Here is a 22,177-nt window from a genome sequence, read left to right as displayed (position 1 = left end):
TTTCTGGTCCCAGACAAGGGCAATTCATTTTAGCTCCTTGTTACCCAGGATCAGCTTGGATGGCTGGTTCTCTGTCGGCTTTCAGTACTTCTCGTATTATTACACCAGCTCAAACCAGCTTCTGCATCTGTTTCTCATCAACACTTTCTATTGTGTGTCAACACCAGAAGTTTCAAAGCCACAGAAAAGTTCCTGCTAGCTTTGAATAAAAAGAAGTGCCTGCAGTTTGAATGTATATGCAAGAGCAGCAAACACCTGAAAAAAAGGCTGGACACTATGTCAGGGGTGGAGGGAAGGGGGCTGTTCCTTAATACAGCCAGAGGTGTTAGATCTGTACGCTGTAGGATTTGGAGTTTTCAGGTATGTGTAACTCGTATGTGTCCACTAATGCAGTAGCAATTTTCTCTTCACTTGAGGGTGTATGACCTTTTGAATGGGTCAGTGATATCCTGCTACCTAAAGACGGTTCCTTCCCTTTAAGGGAATTTTGGTGAAAGGCATGTTTAGAAGGGGGAAGTTCAGTCTTTCCAGGGTAGGCTGATGAATACAGTTTGGTATCTTCACTTGGGCAATTAAAGTTCTACCTGCTAAGCTGTTGAATAAGTTTAACTTGCAGTCCTGAGACTTTTATTTTGTTTCCCTTACAAGTCTACTGTGTATCTTTCCTAAAACAGAACTTCCAGCTTGTGGTGGCAATTCAGAGTCCATGTCATTTGTCTTGATACTTAGGAGATGGGTTTTTGCAAAAGTTTGGAGCCTTGCTTTAATGCCAGCGTAAGGTCTTGTGTTTGGTATACTTCCGAAACAAAGTCCTCAGCCTGCTTTGTTCATAAGCTTGTGAAAGTCTTGAGGCAGAGCAGCTGGAGAAGTTGTGAGCCCTACGGTTGTTGGGGCTTTTTTGTCCTCCTCAAGAACTCCATGTCTGCTGGCTGCATGCGTGCAGGTAGACTTCTTACGTTGTTTCCCCCGTGTTGGTTTGTCCTCTGAGCTTTAGGTCTGGGAGGAAGGTGTGGTAGATGGAGTTTGTCTTTTTTCCAAGGAGAAAGGCATGTGAGTACTTAAGTTACTTCTGACAGCTGTAAGCTAGCCCCCTTCTCAACAATTTGAGATGGTTTGGGGCATGTACTCGCTTTCAGTGTTTGTCTTCTAGAGTAATTATCCAATTTAAATGCCTGCCTCATCTTCGGTCTGTCATTCCCCTCTTTCCATTCCACCAGTGTTGAATTCTTTCTAACAGGCTGCCCAGGTATATTATCTACAGAAGAACAGCTGTGAGTTAAAAATTCCTGGCTCTTCTAGATTGTAGCTTTTCCAGCTAAAATGTTATACCTCCAAGACCCTGGTGTCTGAAAACAAAATACATGATGTTCTCATTAGACCCTGAGCCCCTCTTTTTCCTCAGATTGACTATGGAGTCAGATATGCCTCTTACTCACCAAACGTTCTTTCTAAAACTAGCTGACGCTGATTTATTCTGAATATCTGCTGACCTAGCTGTGCATCTTGTTTATGGTGTATAAGTATGTTAATTGAAGTAATTAAGTGCCATAAAAACTGAGGAATTGAGATTCTTTCTCCAGAACAGTGGGAAGTTCAGTAATTGTGCTTTGGGTTTGCCTGTGAAGTTTGATGCCTTGCACAGCCCTGAGTTTTGAAGGCAACGATGATGGAGGTGAAAATGTAGAAATAACCCTAGCCGCTGCATTTTAAATTTGGCCGTTTGTCGGCTAATCATGACAGTTTTCTGAAGAGTGTGTGTGAGGAGTATAATCCTGAGTTAATGAGTTGGTCAGAAAATCTCAAAATTCGAGTGGCAGACACTGAGTAGCCACAGGACAACGTAATTTTTCCTTCTGTATACAGGCACACGGTCCCTGCAGCCTTATGGAAGAATGCGCGAGGGAAGGACCAGTTGTGGTTTGAAGATGCTTTGGGTTCCAGCCATCCTGTAATCCTTTACTTGCATGGCAATGCGGGAACAAGGTGAGGCACAAAACAGTGATGGCTTTGTTTCATGCTGTGTTTTCCTGGCTTGCCACAGCTTCGACACATTGATAAGAGAGATGGGGAGAAACTTTTTCGTAGGGCCTGTAGAGATAGGACAAGGGGTAATGGGTTTAAACTAAAAGAAGGTAGATTTAGACTAGATATGAGGAAGACGTTTTTTACGCTGAGGGTGGTGAAACACTGGCACAGGTTGCTCAGAGAGGTGGCAGATGCCCCATCCCTGGAAACACTCCAGGTCAGGTTGGACGGGGCTCTGGGCAACCTGATCTAGTTGAAGATGTCCCTGCTCACTGCAGGGGGAGGTTAGGCTAGATGACCATTAAATGTCCCTTCCAACCCAAACCGTTCTGTGACTCTGTGGTTAAAACCAAAGTAAAATCTAAAAGCAGTTTGGTGCTTCTCCTTTCTTTGAAAAAGAAAGCATATTTTAAGAAGTGATGCCTCTCCATTTATTGAATGTGGGAATAGATTTATTGCTGTTATTAGAGACACCTGATATTGTAGTTTGCCTTGTATCCTCTGCTAGAAGCCAGGAGGCTGTGACACTTACTAGATGGGGTAGGGAGAAGCACTTCTTTTCAGTATAGTGGTCTCTGAATCAAGACATGGAACAGTATTAGTGCTTCTGTATGCGTGATTTACATGCATTAAATAAGCTTTCCAGTTCCTTTCGTGAGCTTATTTTAGTAGTCAACACGTTCTGAGGAAGGAAAATCAGAAGGAAAGAGGAAGGTAATGTGCTGGTCTTGTTTCATTATTGTATATGTACAGGACGTTTGTCTGGAACAGGAGTATTTCTAAAATCTGTAATTTTATAGTTGACCATGTGTATCAGCTGAAGAAAAGAAGTAGGTTTGTTCGCTGTGTTGGTGGATGCTAAAAACCATTAGCACAGTGTGAAACTTCCTGGATGTTTCTCAGAATCATGTTCTTACTGCCACATCTCTGCATGATACAGTGCTTTAGTTCATTTATTAGAACATGGTCTTTTTCCTTACTAATATGCACCTTACAAAGAATATCAGCCCCTTTCTGAGTTTTGAGTGTCAGTGCATGTTCTTTAGAAGCTGATGTCTGCTCGTAGATACTCTGCAAGAGAAGAAACATTGCAGAAATACAAGTTCCATCATATAAAGCAAAGAAACTCTGTTTTAACTGCTGGTAGTGAAGGTTTGCTAGCCTTTACATTGCAGGAACGTTGCCCTTTTTCACCTAAATTCTTGTCTTAGCAGTTTTCTTTTTTGGTACAAGGGCATGGTGTGGAAGATGCATGCTGTGAGCCAGGAAATGCATGAGCAGATGGGTTTTTGGAAACTGACCTTGTCGTCTTGTGCTGATGTATTACAAGGTTTAATCAAATTGTTGTCTTATTTTTCAAATACTACTTCACTTGTTTTCTTGCCTTATTGGGTGCAGCAAATGATACTAACGGAAGCTATTCTGCAGCTTAATGGTGGTAATTTGGCACCAATATCTCTGTTATGTGCGTATTGATTAGATTTACTTCTTGGCTCTCCCAAGTGCTGCTGAGATGAAGTATTGAGCTATGGATCAGTTACATATTTCACATTTTGCTTTACTCTGTGTGTTGGAGAAGCTGGAAGGTGCGTTGGCTTTGCCAATGTTTCTACACTGCGTATTCAAGTCTCTTGTCAAAGGGCTGCTTTATTGATGCAGGCTGCATTAACCATAAGTAAAAGGCACTGCCTTGGCTTTCTGGTTTGCCTGAGTGGTCTGGAGCTGAGGCAGAAATGTTATGTTTACTTGATCCCCCTAGAAAAAACTCCTCTGTTGCGCTTTGAGGAATGCATGAAAAGGCACTAATGTGTGCATGTCAGGGGTGACTTTTCAAGCAAGTGTATCTTCTTCCTCTTCAGACTTGTATGATTCAAAATGACTTGCAAGCAAGCCCTTGCGCTTTGCCCTGAGTGGTTTTGGCTGCCTTAGGTTTTTTGTAGTACAGTTGGGGCTGGCAGCTTTTGGCTGGCGAGTGCATGTGTTCTTAGAGGGAGGTCTGGAAAGTGGCATTTTGGTTTAGAGGCTGCACTGACCAAACCAGTCATAGTGTGAATGTTTTCGAGTTTTCATATGAGTGCAGGAGTAAATCTATTCTTACATCAATACTAGACTAACGTTTGAGTGTGGATTAGCCCTGTCATGTTTTGGATATATTTTTAAAGCATGCAATGGCACATTCACTCTCCATTTCATTGTCTAGATTTCAATCTATCAAAAAAATCCATTAAAGCAGATTCTTCCCCTGGACTTATTTACAGTGTTCAACTCTGGTTTTCTCTGCTCAGTCTTTTGCACATGTCCTTTCTGTCCCTGTGCTTGGAGCCAGGTGAGAAAATCCAAGGGCCATCTGCTTGGGTTAATGTGGTGAGTTCTGCTGAGAGCATCGCACCTTGGAAAGCAGGGGTTATTGGCTGGGGCAGCACTGGTGGCAGGAACACAGGGTCTGCAAAGCCAACAGAGACAGGCTGTTTTGGATGTATTACAGGCTTTGGAAAAGGCAGATAGGAGGTTGGGTTGAAAAGTTCGTCTTTACCTGCTGTGAGAAGAGATCTGTAGGGAGAAGTTGACTTCAAAACTATGTCCTGCATAGCTCAGCAAAGCCTTGCTGAAGCCTGTGACAAAGCAGTTACGGTGTTTCTTATGTTTGGCATGGTTGTGTTAAACTGGAACCCTGAGGCAATTGGGAAAGTCTGTTTCTGGAAGCTTAAATGTTCACATGTGTTTGTTTTTTTGTTTGTTTGGTGTTTTTCTTCTCTTCTCCATGAATCACTTTTGCCAGAGGAGGGGATCACCGCGTGGAGCTTTACAAGGTAAGTGGCTGCATGTGTTGTCCAAGCAGTTGCATTAACATGTCAGATGTGCACAGACTTGAGAAGACTGCTCATTACAGCCCACTGTCAACAGGCAGATAGCTTAGGACTCTTAGTCTCCTCTAGATACGAAGTGTGTATGGGAAAAGGGGTCTGTAAGCTGTGAGCATGCTTCCCCTTATTAAAAGATATTTGAAAGGTCTTTTACTTGCTGCTGTTAACTGTCGGCCCCAACTGAGCTAACCAGGTTCTTTGCCAGGAATATTTTCACAACACAATTTATAGGAAAAATTAAAAGTTTTATTTAATCACAGCCATAATTTGACTGATTATACTAGTATACTAATTTAAGGTACCATTTGAGAGTATTCTTTAATATGTTACCAGTCTCTATACACTCGCCATCGTGGAATAAAGTATTTTCAATTGGAACGGACCTACAATGATCATCTAGTCCAACTGCATGACCACTTCACGGCTGACCAAAAAGTAAAGCATGTTAAGGGCATTGTCCAAATGCCTCTTAAACACTGACAAGCTTGGGGCATCGACCACCTCTCTAGGAAGCCTGTTCCAGTGTTTGACCACTCTCTCGGTAAAGACATGCTTCCTAATGTCCAGTCTGAACCTCCCTGACCCAGCTTTGAACCATTCCCACGCGTCCTATCACTGGATCCCAGGGAGAAGAGATCTGCACCTATCTCTCCACGTTCCCCCCTCAGGAAGCTGTAGAGAAATGAGGTCGCCCCTCAGTCTTCTTTTCTCCAAACTAGATGAACCTAAAGTCTTTAGCCGCACCACATAGGACATTCCTTCCAGCCCTTTCACCAGCTTTGTTGCCCTCCCCTGGATGCATTTGAGTACCTTCACATCCTTCTTAAATTGTGGGGCCCAGAGCTGCACACAGTACTCAAGGTGAGGCTGCACCAACGCTGAATACAGTGGGACAATCCCGTCTCTTGACCAGCTGTTTATGCTGTGTTTGATGCACCCCAGGACGTGGTTTGACCTCTCGGCTGCCAGGGCACACTGCTGACTTGTATTGAGCCTGCTGTCAACCAGCACCCCCAGATCCCTTTCTGCAGGGCTGCTCTTCAGCCACTCCTCTCCCAATTTATACTTGTGCTCGGCGTTACTCCGTCCTAGGTGCAGAATCCAGCATTTTGAGTTGTTAAATTTAATCCCATTAATCATTGCTCAATGTGCCAATCTATCTAAATCCCTCTGCAAGGCATCTTGTCCCTCCAGAGAGTCAACAGCACTTCTCAGTTTGGTATCATCAGCAAACTGGCTAATGGTGTGTTCAACTCCTGCATCCAGATCATTGATAAACATATTGAATGGAACTGGCCCTAGAATTGAGCCCTGAGGAACACTGCTGGTGACTGGTCACCAGCCAGATGTAGCCCCATTCACTACAACCCTCCGAGCAATGCCCTTCAGCCAGTTCTTCACCCAGCGCACTGTGAACTTGCTCATCTCACAGCTGGACAACTTGTCCAGAGGGATGCTGTGAGGGACAGCATCAAAGCCTTACTAAAATATGGAAAAACTACATCCATTGCCTTCCCTTCATCCACGAGGTGGGTGACCTTATCATAGAAGGAAATCAAATCAGTTAGACAGGATTTTCCCTTTGTGAACCCATGTTGACTGTGCCTGATCTGGAGCACAAGCCTTATGAGGAGCGGCTGAGGGAACTGGGATTGTTCAATCTGGAGAAGAGGAGGCTGAGGGGAGACCTTATCGCTCTCTACAACTACCTGAAAGGGGGTTGTGGTGAGGTGGGTACTGGTCTCTTTTCCCAAGTGACAAGTGATAGGACAAGAGGAAATGGCCTCAAGTTGCGCCAGGGGAGGTTTAGGCTGGATATTAGGAAAAACTTCTTTCCTGAGAGAGTGGTCAAACATTGGAACAGGCTGCCCAGGGAGGTGGTGGAGTCACCATCCTTGGAGGTGTTCAGAGGACGTGGCACTGCGGGACATGGTTTAGTGGGCGTGGTGGTGTTGGGTTGATGGTTGGACTTGATGATCTTACAGGTCTTTTCCAACCTTTGTGATTCTGTGATAATTGCGTTATTCTTTAAATGCCTTTCAGTACTACCCAGTAGAATGTTCTCCATAATTTTTCCAGGAACTGAGGTTAGACTAGCAGTTCTGTAGTTCCCTGGCTCTTCCCTTATGCCCTTTCTGTAGACTGGAATCACATTGGCTAGCTTCCAGTCAGTAGGGATCTCCCCAGACTCCCAAGACCTTTGGTAGATGACCGAGAGGGTTCCTGCTGTAACATCTGCCAGCTCCTTCAGTACTCTGGGATGAACCCCATCAGGCCCCATGGACTTGTGAACATTCAGCTGGTACAACTGGTCCCTTACAATTTCAGTGTCCACAAATGGAAAGTCACTCTTCCCACACTCGTGGTCCTCTGACTCAGGGGACCGGTCAGCCCAAGGTCTATCAGTATTATTAAAGGCTGAGGCAAAAAAAAAAAAAAAAAAAGAGCCTCTGCTTTTTCTTCATCGCTCTTAGTCAGATGACTATCTTCAACCACTATTCATCTAATGTTTTCTTTAGACCTCCTCTTCCTCTTAACATACTTAAAAAAGCCCTTCTTGTTGTCTGACACAACACTGGCCAGTTTCAATTCTAATTGAGCTTTGGCCTTTTATGTCTTCTCCCTGCATGTACGAACCACAGCTCTGTAATCTTCCTGCAAAGCCAGAACTTGCTTCCAGAGATCATACAATTTTTTTTTTCCTCTGGAGCTCCACGAGGAGTTCCCTGTTCAGCCAAGCTGGTCTTCTGCCCTGCTTGCTTGCCTTACGACACACTGGGATTGCCTCCTCCTGGGCTTCTAAAAGGTGGTTCTTAAAGACTGACCAGCACTTGTGGACTCCTAAGCCCTCAAAAGCAGATTCCCAGGGTACTCTGCTAAATAGCTCCCTGAGTAGCTTGAATTTTGCTCTCCTGAAGTCCAGGGTAGCAACTCCGCTGTCCTTTTTCCTCATTACATTGAAAATTTCAAACTCAACCATTTCATGATCACTGTGGCCAAGACAGCCACCTGCCATCACATCTCTCACAAGTCTTTCTCTATTCATGAACAGCAAGTCTAGGGTGGCATCTTTCCTGGTTGGCTCACTGAGTACTTGTGACAAGAAGTTATCTCCTACAACTTCAAGAATTTCCAAAACCTGCTCATCACAGCGATATGGTGTTCCCAGTTGATGTCTGGGAAGTTGAAATCTCCCATAAGGACAAGGGCTACCAATCCAGAAATTTCTCCTAATTATTGCCCGTAGAGTAACTCATGGGTGCTTACACCCTGGCTGGGGTGTTGGTAGTAGACGCCCACTACCACATCTCCTTTGTTTTCCATCCCCCTAATCCTCACCCAGAGGCTCTCAGCCACGTCATCACTAACTGTAAGGGTTGTACAATCAAACCTCTCCCTTGCACGTGGTGCGGCACCTCCACCTCACCTGCCCTGCCTATCCCTCCGGAACAGCCTGTAGCCCTCCATCCCAGCACTCCAATCATGGGACTCATTCCACCAAGTCTCACTGATACCCGTGGTACCATAGTTCTGGGAACTAACCAACGCTTCCAGTTCATCCTGTTTCTTTCTCATACTGAGTGTGTTGGTGTACAAGCATTTCCGATACACTCCTGAGCCCTCCGTGCTCCTGGGAGCAGTATAAGTGTTCCCACTAGTATTGCCACCCTCAGGCGATGCCGTGCCAACTCTTGGCCTAACTACGGCAATCCTGTTGGTATCCCCTTCCCCATCGATTCTAGTTTAAAACTCTCTCGATTAGTCCCGCCAGCTTACGCCCAAAGATGCGTTTTCCCCGTCGGGACGGGTGGATCCTGTCAGGCCCCAGCATACCTTGTGTCTTGAAGGCTCTTCCATGGTTTAAAAGGCCAAAGTTTTGGTGGAGGCACCAGTCCTGGAGCCAGGTATTGATATCCTGGGCTCGCCTGTTTCTTCCAGTCTCCCCCCATTACTGGGAGGACTGGGAAAACCACTATCTGTGTTCCTGAATTTTTTAGCATTCTGAAACCTCTTTTGATTGACCTCAGACTTTTTGTTGCCAACATCATTAGTGAAAGAGCAGGAATGGAGAGTAGTCTGAAGGTTGTACTAAGCTCTTCACTCTGGTGGTGACGTCCCTAATTTGGGCCCCAGGGAGGCAGCAAACTTCCCTGAAAAGAGGGTCTGGTCTGCAAATGGGTTCTTCCGTTCCGCACAGGAGGGAATCACCAACGACTGTAACTCGATGTGGTTTCTCCTCGGCACTGGTCTTAATGCAGGTTTTGTTGCAAGGATGCCATATGTGATGCCGTACATCACCAGCTGCTGGGAAAATATATGTGGACTGAGGACAGCTCAGATTCCTTGCGCTCTTCAACCTTTTGAAGGTGACATTTAGTCTTTTAAATGGCAAAATGTTGGGCCAAGCCAGTATAAACCTCCCCGTTGGTCCATTAGTTGGCCGGGGTGACAAAGCTAGTACTTGCCTGTTCACAGAACAATTTGTTGCAATAAAATATTTTCAAGGTTGCCAGCGCGGGGGTTACTTTATCACTTGTCAGGCAGGTTCAGCCTGGGTTTCCCCCTTTCCCACGGCACAGCGCGTTTGTATGAGTGGTGCCATCTCAAGTGCTGAAGATTTTGTACAAAACCCAATGAATTTCCCACATGCAGCACTGTGGTGTGTTACGTGAGAACAGGCAACTTCAGCTGCTTTGGGTCTTTTGCCTAATGACTTTTGTGGTCATTTATTTTATTAAACTCTCTTGGCTGAAATTCTCACACACAATTTCTTGGTCTCATATCATGTGTTTCTGAAAGAACCATAATTATTTTTGCTGGCTCATTTCAGAGGGATCTGAGTCTGTGTTTTTCCTATGGATTTAGCTATCATTCCCTTCCTTTTATAATTTGTGTCAGAGTGTTGGCACTCATAAAGCTTTATTGCAATGCGGCTCTTTATGCGAGATCCCCCGCCGCAAAGTCTTTTTAATTCAGATCGCTTAGAAAATGCTGTTTGGCAGCCCCACGGAGGCAGGTGAGATTTCTTTTCCTTTAAGAAAAAAGGATGAGCTAAGTTGCAGAAAGTTGGTTGAGGAGACTGTTGTGTATGGTGATCTATTTGGTCATTTTTCTGGGAACTAGCCTATGTTGCAGTGCGTTCTGTGCTGGCCAAGACATGCAGAGGAGTTTTGGATTTTGACTGAGGAAGAGTAGCAATGCTTCAGAATAGTCAAAGACTCTGCGTGCCTCTGTGTGTGTACACGTGTGGAGAACACAGTTTACCAAAACCCAAGGTTTCTGTTCCTGGGTGTGGTATTCTTTTGCTTCTGAGAACACAGACAAGTTGCTTAGTTTGTCTTTTTCAGTTACATGTGAACAGACACACGGGCTTACCAGAACCATGCCAGTAACTCCAGGTTCATGCTTATTCCAGCAGAATGAAACAGGCTGGGTTGCTGTCTGTTTTGCTGGTGTGGCTAGTAGGCTGGAAGCAGCAAGGGAAACCTGCTAGAAGAGGCTCAGAAGGGAAATAATAACTGAAGAGGTCTCTGCTCTTTCTTTCTGAGTGATTGATTTAAGGTGAGCAGCTTTTCTTGGCAGCAGCACTGAAAATCGAGACTGTCACTGCTGCACGGTCTGTGAGCAGCAGGTGTCCGAAATCGTTCCTGCCCGAGCCGACGTGTGTTTGAAGGCAGTAACCTGAAGCAGGAGCCATGAGGAAGCGAGCAGGAGGAGCAGCAGTGGAGCAGCAACCAGATGCAAACTCACTTTGAGGGACATGCTTTACTCTAGTCTGGGCAAGTGTCCTGTTATTCTTTGCTCAAGACTGATTTCCAGATATCACAGTTACCAATGTATTCAGGCTCACTGTGTTACATTATTCACTCTTGAATAACGCAACTCAAAACCTTTCAAAACCGACAAGAGTCCTGTTCTCTTCGCTACCTTGACTGTCAACGAAGGACTACCGCAAGCTCCTTCTGCAGCTCATACTTGTACGTTGAGGCTTCGGCAGCGAAGCTTTTAGTTGTTATGACACTGATGTGCTGGGGTAGTGGAGAGCTGATGCAGAGGGGTTTTTTGCCCACCGTGTGAGGTTACACAACTTGATAGCGGCACATGAAACAATATGGTATTGTTATAGGGGTGCAAGTAATTACTATAAATAAAACATTAGGCATTGTTACACTAAATATCCTGTTAAGGGTCAAAGGAAATGCCTGTTATCTGCAAAACCAATTGAAATCTTACTGGCTGCATCTGAGACTTTTTCTGAACTAATTCCAAGGAGAAAAACAAGAAAGAAAAATACTCTTAAAAGACTAAAACAGAAGAGGCTGTTAGTGCAGGGCGTGGGATTGGGATGCTCCCAGGGTTGTTCGCTTCAGGCAGGGATGTTGCAGCTCGTCATTGGCTGTCTGTGTCCTTCACCAGGAGGAGCTGAATGTTGATGGTGATGGTTCTTCCTTCTCTCGTGTATCCACTGTGACAGGCCATTCTTTGGCCTTGCTGTACATGTCTGCTTTCCTCTTGGGAAGCGGGTGTTTGGGTGCTGCAGCTGCCCGATGCTAAGGTAGGAAGGAAGGTGCATGGGCAGCAGAGCCATGCTCCAAAGCAGAGGGTGCCATTAGTGTGGGGCCCTGCATCGTGGAGGTCGAGGTGGGCACCTTACGGCTCTGGCAGCTGCCATGGTGGTAGCGACAGTTTCCGCTGCTTTTCCTGCTTGTTCCCGTTCCTCCTCAGCCTCATCTCTTCATGGTCGGGGCTTGGCAGGTCCTTGGAGGAATGAGCCTCTGCAAGTGGTTCACCTGTATCTTGGTTTTGTGTTGAATGGGTGCAGGAGTGGGAGGCTCCATCGACTTCTTCCTTTGGCAGAGGCATGAGATGACCTTCATCATCTTTATCCCTGCTCTTTGTCCCTGCTGCCTGCTAGGGAGAGGAGACCTGGGCACACTGGCTTGTGCCATGCTGGGTGGTGAGGAGGCAGGTCTTGGTGGTCAGGAGTCCTGTGTGCGGCCGCTTAGGTTTAGGTGAGCATGGAGATTGCTGCCGCCTGTGCCTGGGGGTGTCTTCACGGCATCCTCATTGCTTACTGCTGTGAGAGGGCTGGTGCTTTTGGCAGCTGAGGAGGACAAGAGCCGGACAGATTAATGTGGTAGCACCTCCTGCTCTCTGCCAGCTGCGTTTGGTTTGTGTAGCCTTGCAGCTCCTGGCTCCCAGTGGCAAGAGGCAAATTTGGCTGGGAGCGCATCACGCCGTTCCTGTCCCTCTTCAGGAGACTCCACGCTCTTTCCAGGCCTGGCCGTTGTTTCGGCTGATACCTTGCTGCTTTTGGCTCTGTTGAGTGGCAGGATTTGGAGGTAGGGCTGTGCTTGGGGATTCAGACTCAGATTGGGGTTAAGGAAGGCTGGAGGCCGCTCTGTGGTGGTCTTCGACAGGTATGAGGTGTGAGTGGTGGCTGGTGCAGGTCAGACCGGTGGGCTGAGGAGGTAAATGCAGGGGGAGAACCAGGTACTGAAGGGCTGTTTGCAGGAAGACAAACAGAGGGGGAGAAGGTGAATATTCAGGTGGAAGAAGGCAGAGCTGCCATGGGGAGAGTGACCTGGGGCTCCCAGGGTGAGGTGGGTACCAGCCCTTACAGCACAAGTGCAAGGTACACGTGAGTGTAAACATAAAAGAAATCTAGGATGGAGATCAAAAAGGAAAAAAAAAAGTTTGAATTGAGAACATTATCCAGTAATTATTTATCAGTAATTAAGCAGATAGAAGGTGAAGGAATAGTTGAATAATAAAGTCTCTAGTGGAACTGGGATACAGTTGGCTTTGAAAATGAAACGTTAGTCCTGTGTGTGTGGTTGCAATGGATGTGTTAAACTCAGCATATTTTTTAAGAAGAAATAGAGGATGGTAAAAATCTGTTTTTAAACATAACAGCTGGTAATTAAAATAAAAGTGCATCTATTTGTCATTGAGAAGAGATGCTGCCAATGCAGCCAACGCATAACAAACGTATAGAAGATAGGTATACTGTTAAAACATTTTTAATGGCCTGGGAAAGGCTAGATTGTATGTGATATCTTAGCAGTAAAATCACGTTGTAAAGCTGAAAACCAGACTTTGCAAGAAGGAGCTTTAGTGTTCTGCATGTCCAAGTCAGGAGGTCCAATATGTACGTGAACATATAAAAACTGGTATATAGTGATTCTGGTAGAAACAGCTGTCCTGCAGCACCTAATTTGTTAATTAATATTTTACCTGGTTGTTCTGCTATTATGTTATGTAGGTTGCAGTGGTATTCTGTACTGTGGTGGTGTATATACATAACCACATCTCTCTGTGACGTTGGCATAGTTATTTTCAAGAGGATCTTGAGGAGACGGTAACTTCTAAGTGCAGATCCGGGAGTGGAACAGCCGCATATTTAATACCTTTGCTGTAAAGGGCCTTTGCCCTGGAAGTGCACACAGTACGGACCTTGCCACCTGCAAGGGAACCCCTTTGAAGGATTTAGAGCCAAAGAAAGAGAAACGGGAATTGCTTGAAGAGACCTGAAGAGCAAAAAGCAAAGGGGCTTTGAGTGACTTCGAAGCTGTTGCAGTTGCATCTGCTGATACAAATTCCAAATAACTGTTAGTGGGGAAAATGGCATTAAAAGAGAGGTAGTGGAGTAGCATAACGCCACGGCCAGTGCCAAGAAATAACACAACGATGTGCGTCAAGGGTGAGCATGATGTAAGGCATTAGTCTCGGCGGGATGCCAGCAAGCAGCAGGGCAAGCTGTGTGATACATAGTGAAGTTACTGGCTTTCTGTCTTCAGACGACCTCTAGATCCTAGTGGGACAACGGAAAAGTTCTCTCCACTTCCAGTCAGGCACCAGTTGTCTGTGTAAGCTCCAGTTGTACTTGTACGCATACTGTGTGCTCCCACATTGTTGTAAATTGTCTAATTGTTTATAACTCTACCTGATATCTGTATATGTAACCTGTGAAGGTGAAAATTGTACTATTCCTTTAGAAGTGACACTCAGCTTACAGGTATCGTTCCAATTGTATGCTGCGGTAGTCCCAGTACCACTAGGTTATTTTAAAAATTGCAACAAATGCTGACCCGACTGTTAACTCTGGAAGTCCGGCTTGTGGTGCAAACGAGCCCCGAAGGTAGGGAATGTTGCACACCAGGCAGGGATCTGATCCACCACAGTGCTGCGCAGTCCAAACCTCTGAGCGCTGCTCCTGCCTGCACTCCTTCCGAGAACGGTGTCCTGCCACTACAGGAGTTTTGAACTCGGCTTTGCAGCCTGTAGTTGTTGTCTTAATAGCAATTTTATTCGTTGCGCAAGCTGCGTCGGCTATAAAATCGAACACTCAGCAACTGAGTAGCGGCAGCGCATTACAGCGAAGAGCTACGCGCTGCCCTCAGAGCTGTGCGGGCTATCGAGAGGCGAGTTGGAAGGGTAAATGCCTCCCCGAAAATCCATTGCTTGGTCCTGGTGGGCAGCCTTGGGCCGCAGGAGGGTTTGCAGCATCCTTGCTGGACTCGTGAGCGATAGCCTGCAGTTGGTGGGCTGTCAAAAAGGGAAATTGCAGCCGTGCAACCCAGCGCGTATGGTATTGCCACTGCGGAGGTTTGCGAGGCTTCCTCAGGCCTTGTTCTGGAGCTCCCTGGAGCACTGTTCGGAGCTGTTTTAGCCATAAAAGCAATTGTCTATCAACCAGGTGGCCACTGGCTAGCTGGTTGTACTTTTGCTGAACTTTTTGCCATAACTGTAATACAAATAGTAACAATTCTCATACAGATAGTGTTGTAGAGAAAATGGCTGTAATGGTTTTATGGGCAAGTTACAGATGGAGTTACTCTGCGTCAAATGAAACACTGAGGACACCCAGCATGGTAATATAGCGTAGAGGAGCACAGGCCTGGTGTGACAGCAGAGACCTTGGAGGTGGGGACACGGGGGCATTGCAGAGGAGCGCAGGTATGAGCCTGTGTGGAACGGGGCACGGGCTGACCCCGGAGACCCCCCCGAGCCGTGCGTGCCCTGGCAGTGGTCAGCTAAAGAGATGCAGACCTGGGAGCTGGGCAAAAATGGGTTTACAGGTAACAAAGAGAATGTGTCCAATGTATGCTGAACACACCCTGTTGTCGTGGTTTAGTCCCAGACGGCAACTCAGCACCACACAGCCGCTCTCTCACTCCCCCCAGGTGGGGTGGGGGGAGAATCAGAAGAGTAAAAGTGAGAAAACTCGTGGGTTGAGATAAAGACAGTTCCATAGGTAAAGCAAAAGCCGCGCAGGCAAGCAAAGCAAAACAAGGAATTCATTCACCACTTCCCGTCGGCAGGCAGGTGCTCAGCCATCTCCAGGAAAGCAGGGCTCCATCACGTGTAACAGTTACTTGGGAAGACAAATGCCATCACTCCGAATGTCCCCCCCTTCCTTCTTCTTCCCCCAGCTTTATATACTGAGCATGACATCATATGGTATGGAATACCCCTTTGGTCAGTTGGGGTCGGCTGTCCCGGCTGTGTCCCCTCCCAACCCGTGCACCCCCAGCTCACTCACTGGTGGGGTGGTGTGAGGAGCAGAAAAGGCCTTGGCTCTGTGTAAGCACTGCTCAGCGGTAACTCAAACATCCCTGCTTTACCAACACTGTTTCCAGCACAAATCCAAAGCACAGCCCCATACTAGCTGCTAGGAAGAAAATTAACTCTACCCCAGCCAAAACCAGCACACCCATAAAGTAGTTTGGGATGTAGCGTGGAATCACAGCCCGGTGAAGAGAAACATCCAGTGCCTGTCCGAAATGTATGAAAACTAGCCCCGGATGGATCCTAGAGGGAAGTGGGAGAAACCGTCACCATCATAGTCCTCCCAGCAAAGGAGTTGAGTTGCCAGCACCCCTCCTTGAGTTACCTGAACACTCCTCCTTCCTATGTTGTCCTCTTTTTCTCTTTTTTTCGGTACTAATGGGATCTGAACTAGTAACAGTAATTGTTCGGGCTGTTAAGATTGCAATTACACTAGAAATAAAAGTGTTGGGTATACATACCAGATGATTTCCTCTTGTCCCTTAGAAGGTTTAGAGTATAGCATAATACTGAGATTGCTTTTTTTAATCATGTATCATACATACACCATGAAAGCAACACCATTTTAATCTTTTTGTGACTTTTTGTTGATTTTTCTCTACCACGGAGCTGTTAGGTTCATACTGAGCAAAGGCAGCTTGGAATGCTAGCGTTCTTTTTGCCAAGGCACTCTTCCTGAGCAAGTTGATCTAACATGGGGTATTTTTACTTGCTTTTAACAGATTTTGTTAGGATTACCGTTGGCTGTGACATAAATCTTTGTGAAAGAGCAATTGCACGTTTTGGATGTATATATTTAAGCCTTCTGAAACCCAAAACGGGCTCCTGTATGTTATGCTAACATTTATGCTAATTTGAATAATATAAATGAAGCAGTTGTACTATTTCACTGGAAAACCTGAAAGTGTTTGTAGGGGAAACAGTCATAGGATATCTGCGGATCTTAAGGGCAAAGCTGTTAAAGGGAGAATCAACATCTAAGATAGCCTGATACGAGATCCAGGAGACAAATGGAGTAAAATCAGCGGGCTGAGATGGTTAATGTTTGAAAAGCTCTGTGCTTGCTACACCGAAAAGCTGTAAGTTGTCGCTTTGCCATGTCAGGCTAGTAATGTTATAAATTGGATCCCTGCATTTTGGCCTGAGGCAAGAGCACGGCTGCTGTGCAAGTGTCTGTGATGGGTTTCTGCATGTTTCTCTCCCCTCCAGGTTCTCAGCTCCCTTGGGTATCACGTGGTCACATTTGATTATCGAGGTACGTAGGCTTCTTTTATTATGAAACGCTTTTAGAGGTCTCTTTCTGTAGAAGAAACAAAGAAGTTACTCTCTTTTTTTTTTTGGATCTCAGGAGAGCTGTTGTTTTATAAACGCTTGCAGCCAGCTAATTAGATGTGGTTATTGCTTCTTTTTTTCTTCATGGGTATCCAGAGAACTTCCAGAGATGTCTTTCCAGTGCCTTCCTGTGTAGCACTGCTTCCTGATGCCGAGCTCGGTGAACTCTGGCTTCTATCTGTCCTCGCGCACAGGGCTCGTTGATTTGGGAGCTGAGGAGGAGAGGGTGACCCAGGCACATATGCTGTCACAGCATCCAGTTAAGGCATCCTCCAGGTGCACATCTGGAAACTAGGAAGCTTGCCGAGATGTAGTCTTTTGGATATGATCTAATTGACTTTCCTGAGGTCACAGAGGGAACTGAGCTTGCACTTCTTTTTAAAAGCTGGTAGATGAGGTAAGACATAGAGTAAACGATGTACTAACAATTGGTAATGTCCTCGGCAGAAGCCATGAGCATTTTGCAACTCTATGCCACCAGCAGTCAAGCATCTGCTGCTCTTTTTTTTTCCCTTAGTATTTAAGCCATGGCTGCAGTGTAATGCCACTGGAGATACAGGAAAGAAATTAATCTGATGCATTTTTATCAAGACAACATCTGGGAGAGGTTTATTTGTAGGAGCTTGCCCTGTTTTTCAGTCCTGCTGGCAGCTGCTTTTCTGGCTGCTTATTAGGTATCAGAAGGGATGTGGGATGCTCGCTGCTTAGCCTAAGATGTGTAGACATGCTGCAATAGCGGTAAGAGCCAAAACAGTCAGGAGGGTGGAAAATTGCTTGAGGGCATTGATCGAACAGCGTGGACAAACTGATGTTGCAACAGCTTTGTGTAACGTGTTTGGGTTTTGACCCTAAGCATTCAACTCTTACGCTGTTAGAGACTCCGCTTACAAACTGGTTATGTGCATGCCAAAGCAGCTAAGGTTTGGGAGCTGGGCTGTTGCAGATGGGTAGGTGCGAGAACATGGTGTGGCGGTGTTTGAGATTCAGCTCTTGTTTTTCGTTGTTGACGAAATCCACAAAAACTCCTTGGCAGCCAGCAGTTACCTTGTTTAAATGACTGCCGATCAGTCAGGGCTTTCAGCCCCAAATTATATAGGTGAACAGTGAAATAAGAAACTGTCCGTGTCCCAGGTCCCTTTGCAGTCGCAGAGGGGCTGCATGGAAGAGCTGGCTGGCTTTGCTGACCAGTTTGCGCGATTCTGGGAAGGACTGTTTGTGTTTCAGGCTGGGGCGATTCAATAGGCAGCCCGTCAGAGAGGGGAATGACCTACGATGCCCTTCACGTCTTCGACTGGATAAAAGCAAGAAGCGGAGACAACCCTGTCTATATATGGGGACACTCCTTGGGCACGGGGTAAGCATCTAATCTCAATGGGACTTAGCAGCTTCTGAAAAACATTCAACACTGACCTTGGATGAAGGTGCTGTTTGCCATAATCCCCAGGCTGGCTCGGCTTGGAGTCTGTGGCATAATAGCTGCAGAGTAGCTTCCCCTTTGCTTTCTACAGAGTGAGAAGGGCTACAGTGAATGACTACGTAGGAATTGATCTTGAACCCTCGTTGCCCAGAGGGTTACACTGGAAAAAAGATACTTGGAATAATACAACGCAGATTGACCGAGGAGAGAGAAAGTGGGACTGCACTGATCTCTTCCTGCGGTGAACCCATGTCTGTATGTCCTTCAGAGCAGAACTTCAGGCTTCTCTGATAACTCCGAAAGTGTATCTCGGACCAGCCACACGTGCATGTGACTTGCCCTTACGAGACGTTTTCCTCCTGTCCTGGCAAACATGCTGTGTGTAATCGTATTCATGCAGATGCCTGCATGACTACACTGCTGGCCATCTGTGACATTTACATGGTCGTGCCTGACACAGGGAAGTTCAAAGTGTCAAGTGCCTTTGCCTGCATGCTTTTAACTTTCCTTTCCTGCATCCTCCCTGTCTGGAGGTGGGTCGTGTTCAGCAGGCAGCATGTGCTTTTACCCCCTTGATTTGCGGAGGAGCAGAGGGCAAGCACAAGAGTTACTCTTGAGTTGAGCTGTGTGCAGATTAAACTGTTTGAGACCGCAACAGCTTGACTTGCTGTCCGACAAACGTGTTGCTGGGACAGGGAGGCATTTCGGGACAGTGCCTCTTCATTGCTGTGATACTAAACATCCTGCTTTGTTTGAGAGAAGGCAAAGGCTTTTCCTTTGGCTCTTCCTCTAAATTTTTGCCGTGTTCAGGATCCCTTTCTGGGTCAGAGCATGCTCGTGACATTTCCCAGTGCACTGCAATCCAACTGGCCTGGGACTGTGGTCCCCAGCTGCGGTCCCTGGTGACCATAACCAGCCTGGAGTTTGAGGTTTTTGAAATATGCTGTGCTTGGGGGAATTCAGCAACTTTGGAAATACCCCTGTCCCGTTAGGGAGGTGCGTGGGGGAGACCTTGCTGCTTTCTGACCCAGCTATGGTAGCTCCTTGCAGTGTCACCCTGGGACCCTGCGCTCCAGCTGCCTGGAACACAGCACCCCTCTGCCCATACCCCCGCATTCCCCTCTTTCTTGCTCAGCCCTTGTGATCCGGGGGTAAGAGGCTGTGTCACACAGCTGCAGGTATGCTGGGAGCCTGAGAGCCGCCTTAAAGGAGGTCCGTCCAAGTGGCTACACGGTGTGCTGCTTCCTTGGGCTTGTTCACTTACCTAAATGCAGGCACCTGATGCCGTTTGAGACAGTTGGGTATGGGAGACCTGTGGGAACCCAGGTCCTTGTGGGCTGGCTGCCCAGACCTCAGACAGTGTGAGGGGTCGACATTACGGCAGTTGAGTTGTAACTCTGCCGCCTGCTACCACTAGAGCCTGGTGCTTTGCAGGGGGCCTGTGCCAGATTAAATGCTTGTTATTCTTCTTTCCAGGGTCGCAACCAATCTAGTGAGGCGCCTTTGCGAGAGAGGTGAGTCTGGTGGGTGGGTGCTCTTCCCACCCAGCCCGGGTCCTGCTGGTGTCCCAGATTTCCGCATACGTTTGCGGTTGTGACAAGGCTGTCCTTGGCGCACCTTGGAGACCCTGACCTTGCTGGGTATCTGCACCCCTGCGTTTTCAGCACATTACCTTCCGCTTTTCAGAAACGCCCCCGGATGCCCTGATACTGGAATCTCCATTTACCAACATACGGGAGGAGGCTCGAAGTCACCCCTTTTCTGTGGCAAGTACACACAGTGGCTCTCACACTAGTGGCACGTAATTGTATGCTTAGAAATGAACCTTCAGAAGTGATGTAGCTGAGCAAACTGCATGACTTGTGGGGCAACAGTGATATTTACAAGTGTCGGGGGTAAAGAGCTGCACTTAAGGCAGCTCCTGGGAGCGCTAGTACAATAAGCAGTACCAGAGCCATGTGTGGACCCTGCTTAAAGCAAACAGAAACTGGGATCAGAAGGGGCAGCAAGTGTAGGGAGAGGAAGATAGACTCTGTCTCAGCAGTGGACAGCCCATTCTTCTTGTGTTGTAGCTTCTCTGTTGCAGGAGGCTATTTTGTGGGCTGTGAGCAAAGCGATGGCAAAGCTGGGCTTCTCTTGGTTACTACCCTGTCCGTGTAGCCCCTTTGCGCTTGTGTGGTTTCCCTGGTGCGTTCATTCTGATGTGGCCGTCTTCCATCTGGCACGGCTGCGAGTTGGCTCTGAACTGAGCAGACACCCAGGCTAGGTGTTGGATGCGACCGGGCTGGTGAGGTGCCCTGGGATAAAGCTCTCTTCCAGGAAGACTGTTGCCAGCAGCAGCATGATACGTAGAGACCTTGGCCATACAAGCACCCAGAGAGCCTGCCCCTGAGCAGACTGATGAGATGGGCCTGAAACAGGAGAGGAAAAACGCTGATGGAAACACGGACCATCTCACCGCAGAGAGCGCAGCCAGCAGCAAAGGGATGTTACTGGGATGGCAGTGACCTGCCCCATAACTGCTGTTTGTATAACTGTCCTGCTGGTGCTTGCCACTAACGCGAATTTTTCCTCACAGATATACAGATACTTCCCTGGGTTTGACTGGTTCTTCCTTGACCCCATCACGACAAGCGGAATTAAGTTTGCAAACGATGAGAAGTGAGTTCCCTCTTTGCTGGGGTCTCAGCTGTGGCTGCAGTGAGCAATGGCAAGCATCAAGGAGGATGGACATCAGGCTGCACTCTCTGCCTTTTTTTGTTGTTGTTGTTGAAGCATTGTAGTTGCTGAAGGGATTTCAGTTACTCTCGCAGCCTTGAGTGCAACACAGCTTTGCACTGTGGAGCTCTTTCTTTTTAAATTGTTCTTAGTAAGGACAGATGCAACAGAGAGCACAGAGACTGCTTGGGGAAATGCTAATTTGGTCCATGTGATTTATGCTTTTCAAGCGTACATCTCACATTAAACAGCATTGGGACATTGAAAGTTTGGGAAGATTTCTCTGCTGTGCATTTGCATAAGCCACCCTGTGTGTAATAACATTGTCACTTTTCACTCTTTTCTCCTTTCATTCAAGAGCCTGAGCATTTGTGAGTTTGGTTTTCAGTACTGAAACCAAACCAGACCTTGGGGGATGATGCTTTGCAGTGGGGTGAGCCACTTTTCTCTGGTCTAAGCAGCAAATAGCTTTTACAAGGATGCCTTTCCGCTAGTACATTTTCTATCGATCAAATGAATGGTGCCCAAATAATAGTGTTTTCAAGATCTGAACTGCAGTTAATGACCCACAGATGTTTGTTGTTGCGGTTTTCTTGAAAATCCAAGTGTGTTGGTGTTAGTGATGGGATTGCTCTGAGCCTTTGTGACATTGTTGTCTCTCTTACAGTGTGAAATACATTTCTTGCTCCCTGCTCATCCTTCATGCTGAGGATGACCCGGTGGTGCCATTTCATCTGGGAAAGAAGGTACACATGTGGCTCTGCAAACTGATCTGGTGGGAGGAACTGGTGTGGCTAGGATGACATCCCAAAGTCAGCAATAGGAAGGTGTATGTAGAAATGCACAGCCCAAAGGGACTACAAATTCTGTGGTATTGGAGGGGGCAAATCAAGAGTGAAATGGAGCTAGAGCTAGCAAAGCTGGTCAAGCCAGGGCCCATAACCCACCCCTGAGAGGGGTGCTGGTTTGGCAGGGGTAGCTGGTTTGGAGTGACCCGTGTCCCTCACCTGTCTCCCCTTGGACTCAGCTTTACAACATTGCTGCGACGTCACGGAGTTTCCGAGACTACAAGGTGCAGTTTGTTCCGTTCCACACAGACCTTGGCTACCGGCACAAGTACATCTACAGGAGTCCAGAGCTACCTCGAATACTGCGGTAACAGCCCGGCTAACTGGGGTCTCCTCTGGCTTGGGGGGGGCGGGCGCAGTGGGGCTGGGGCTTGGGGCTCTGGGGGGGCACTGTGACATGC

At 47.0% G+C, this 22,177-nt stretch overlaps 1 protein-coding gene across 1 annotated transcript in view; it reads left to right on the top strand.

Annotated features, from left to right (window-relative positions):
* Positions 1-22,177, top strand: part of ABHD12 (abhydrolase domain containing 12, lysophospholipase) — a 49,460-nt gene that overhangs the window by 26,490 nt on the left and 793 nt on the right. The window contains exons 4-12 of the mRNA XM_059832959.1: positions 1,864-1,983; positions 4,805-4,835; positions 16,671-16,716; positions 18,018-18,147; positions 19,687-19,724; positions 19,897-19,976; positions 20,789-20,871; positions 21,596-21,674; positions 21,956-22,083. Coding sequence (XP_059688942.1) covers positions 1,864-1,983; positions 4,805-4,835; positions 16,671-16,716; positions 18,018-18,147; positions 19,687-19,724; positions 19,897-19,976; positions 20,789-20,871; positions 21,596-21,674; positions 21,956-22,083 — 735 coding nt within the window. The remainder of the gene's footprint in view (positions 1-1,863; positions 1,984-4,804; positions 4,836-16,670; positions 16,717-18,017; positions 18,148-19,686; positions 19,725-19,896; positions 19,977-20,788; positions 20,872-21,595; positions 21,675-21,955; positions 22,084-22,177) is intronic.

The sequence above is a fragment of the Gavia stellata genome, chromosome 37 (assembly GCF_030936135.1).
Source record: "Gavia stellata isolate bGavSte3 chromosome 37, bGavSte3.hap2, whole genome shotgun sequence".
Lineage (NCBI taxonomy): Eukaryota > Metazoa > Chordata > Aves > Gaviiformes > Gaviidae > Gavia > Gavia stellata.
The sequence above is the reverse complement of the archived record's forward strand: the minus strand, read 5'-3'. Positions and strand labels throughout refer to the sequence as shown.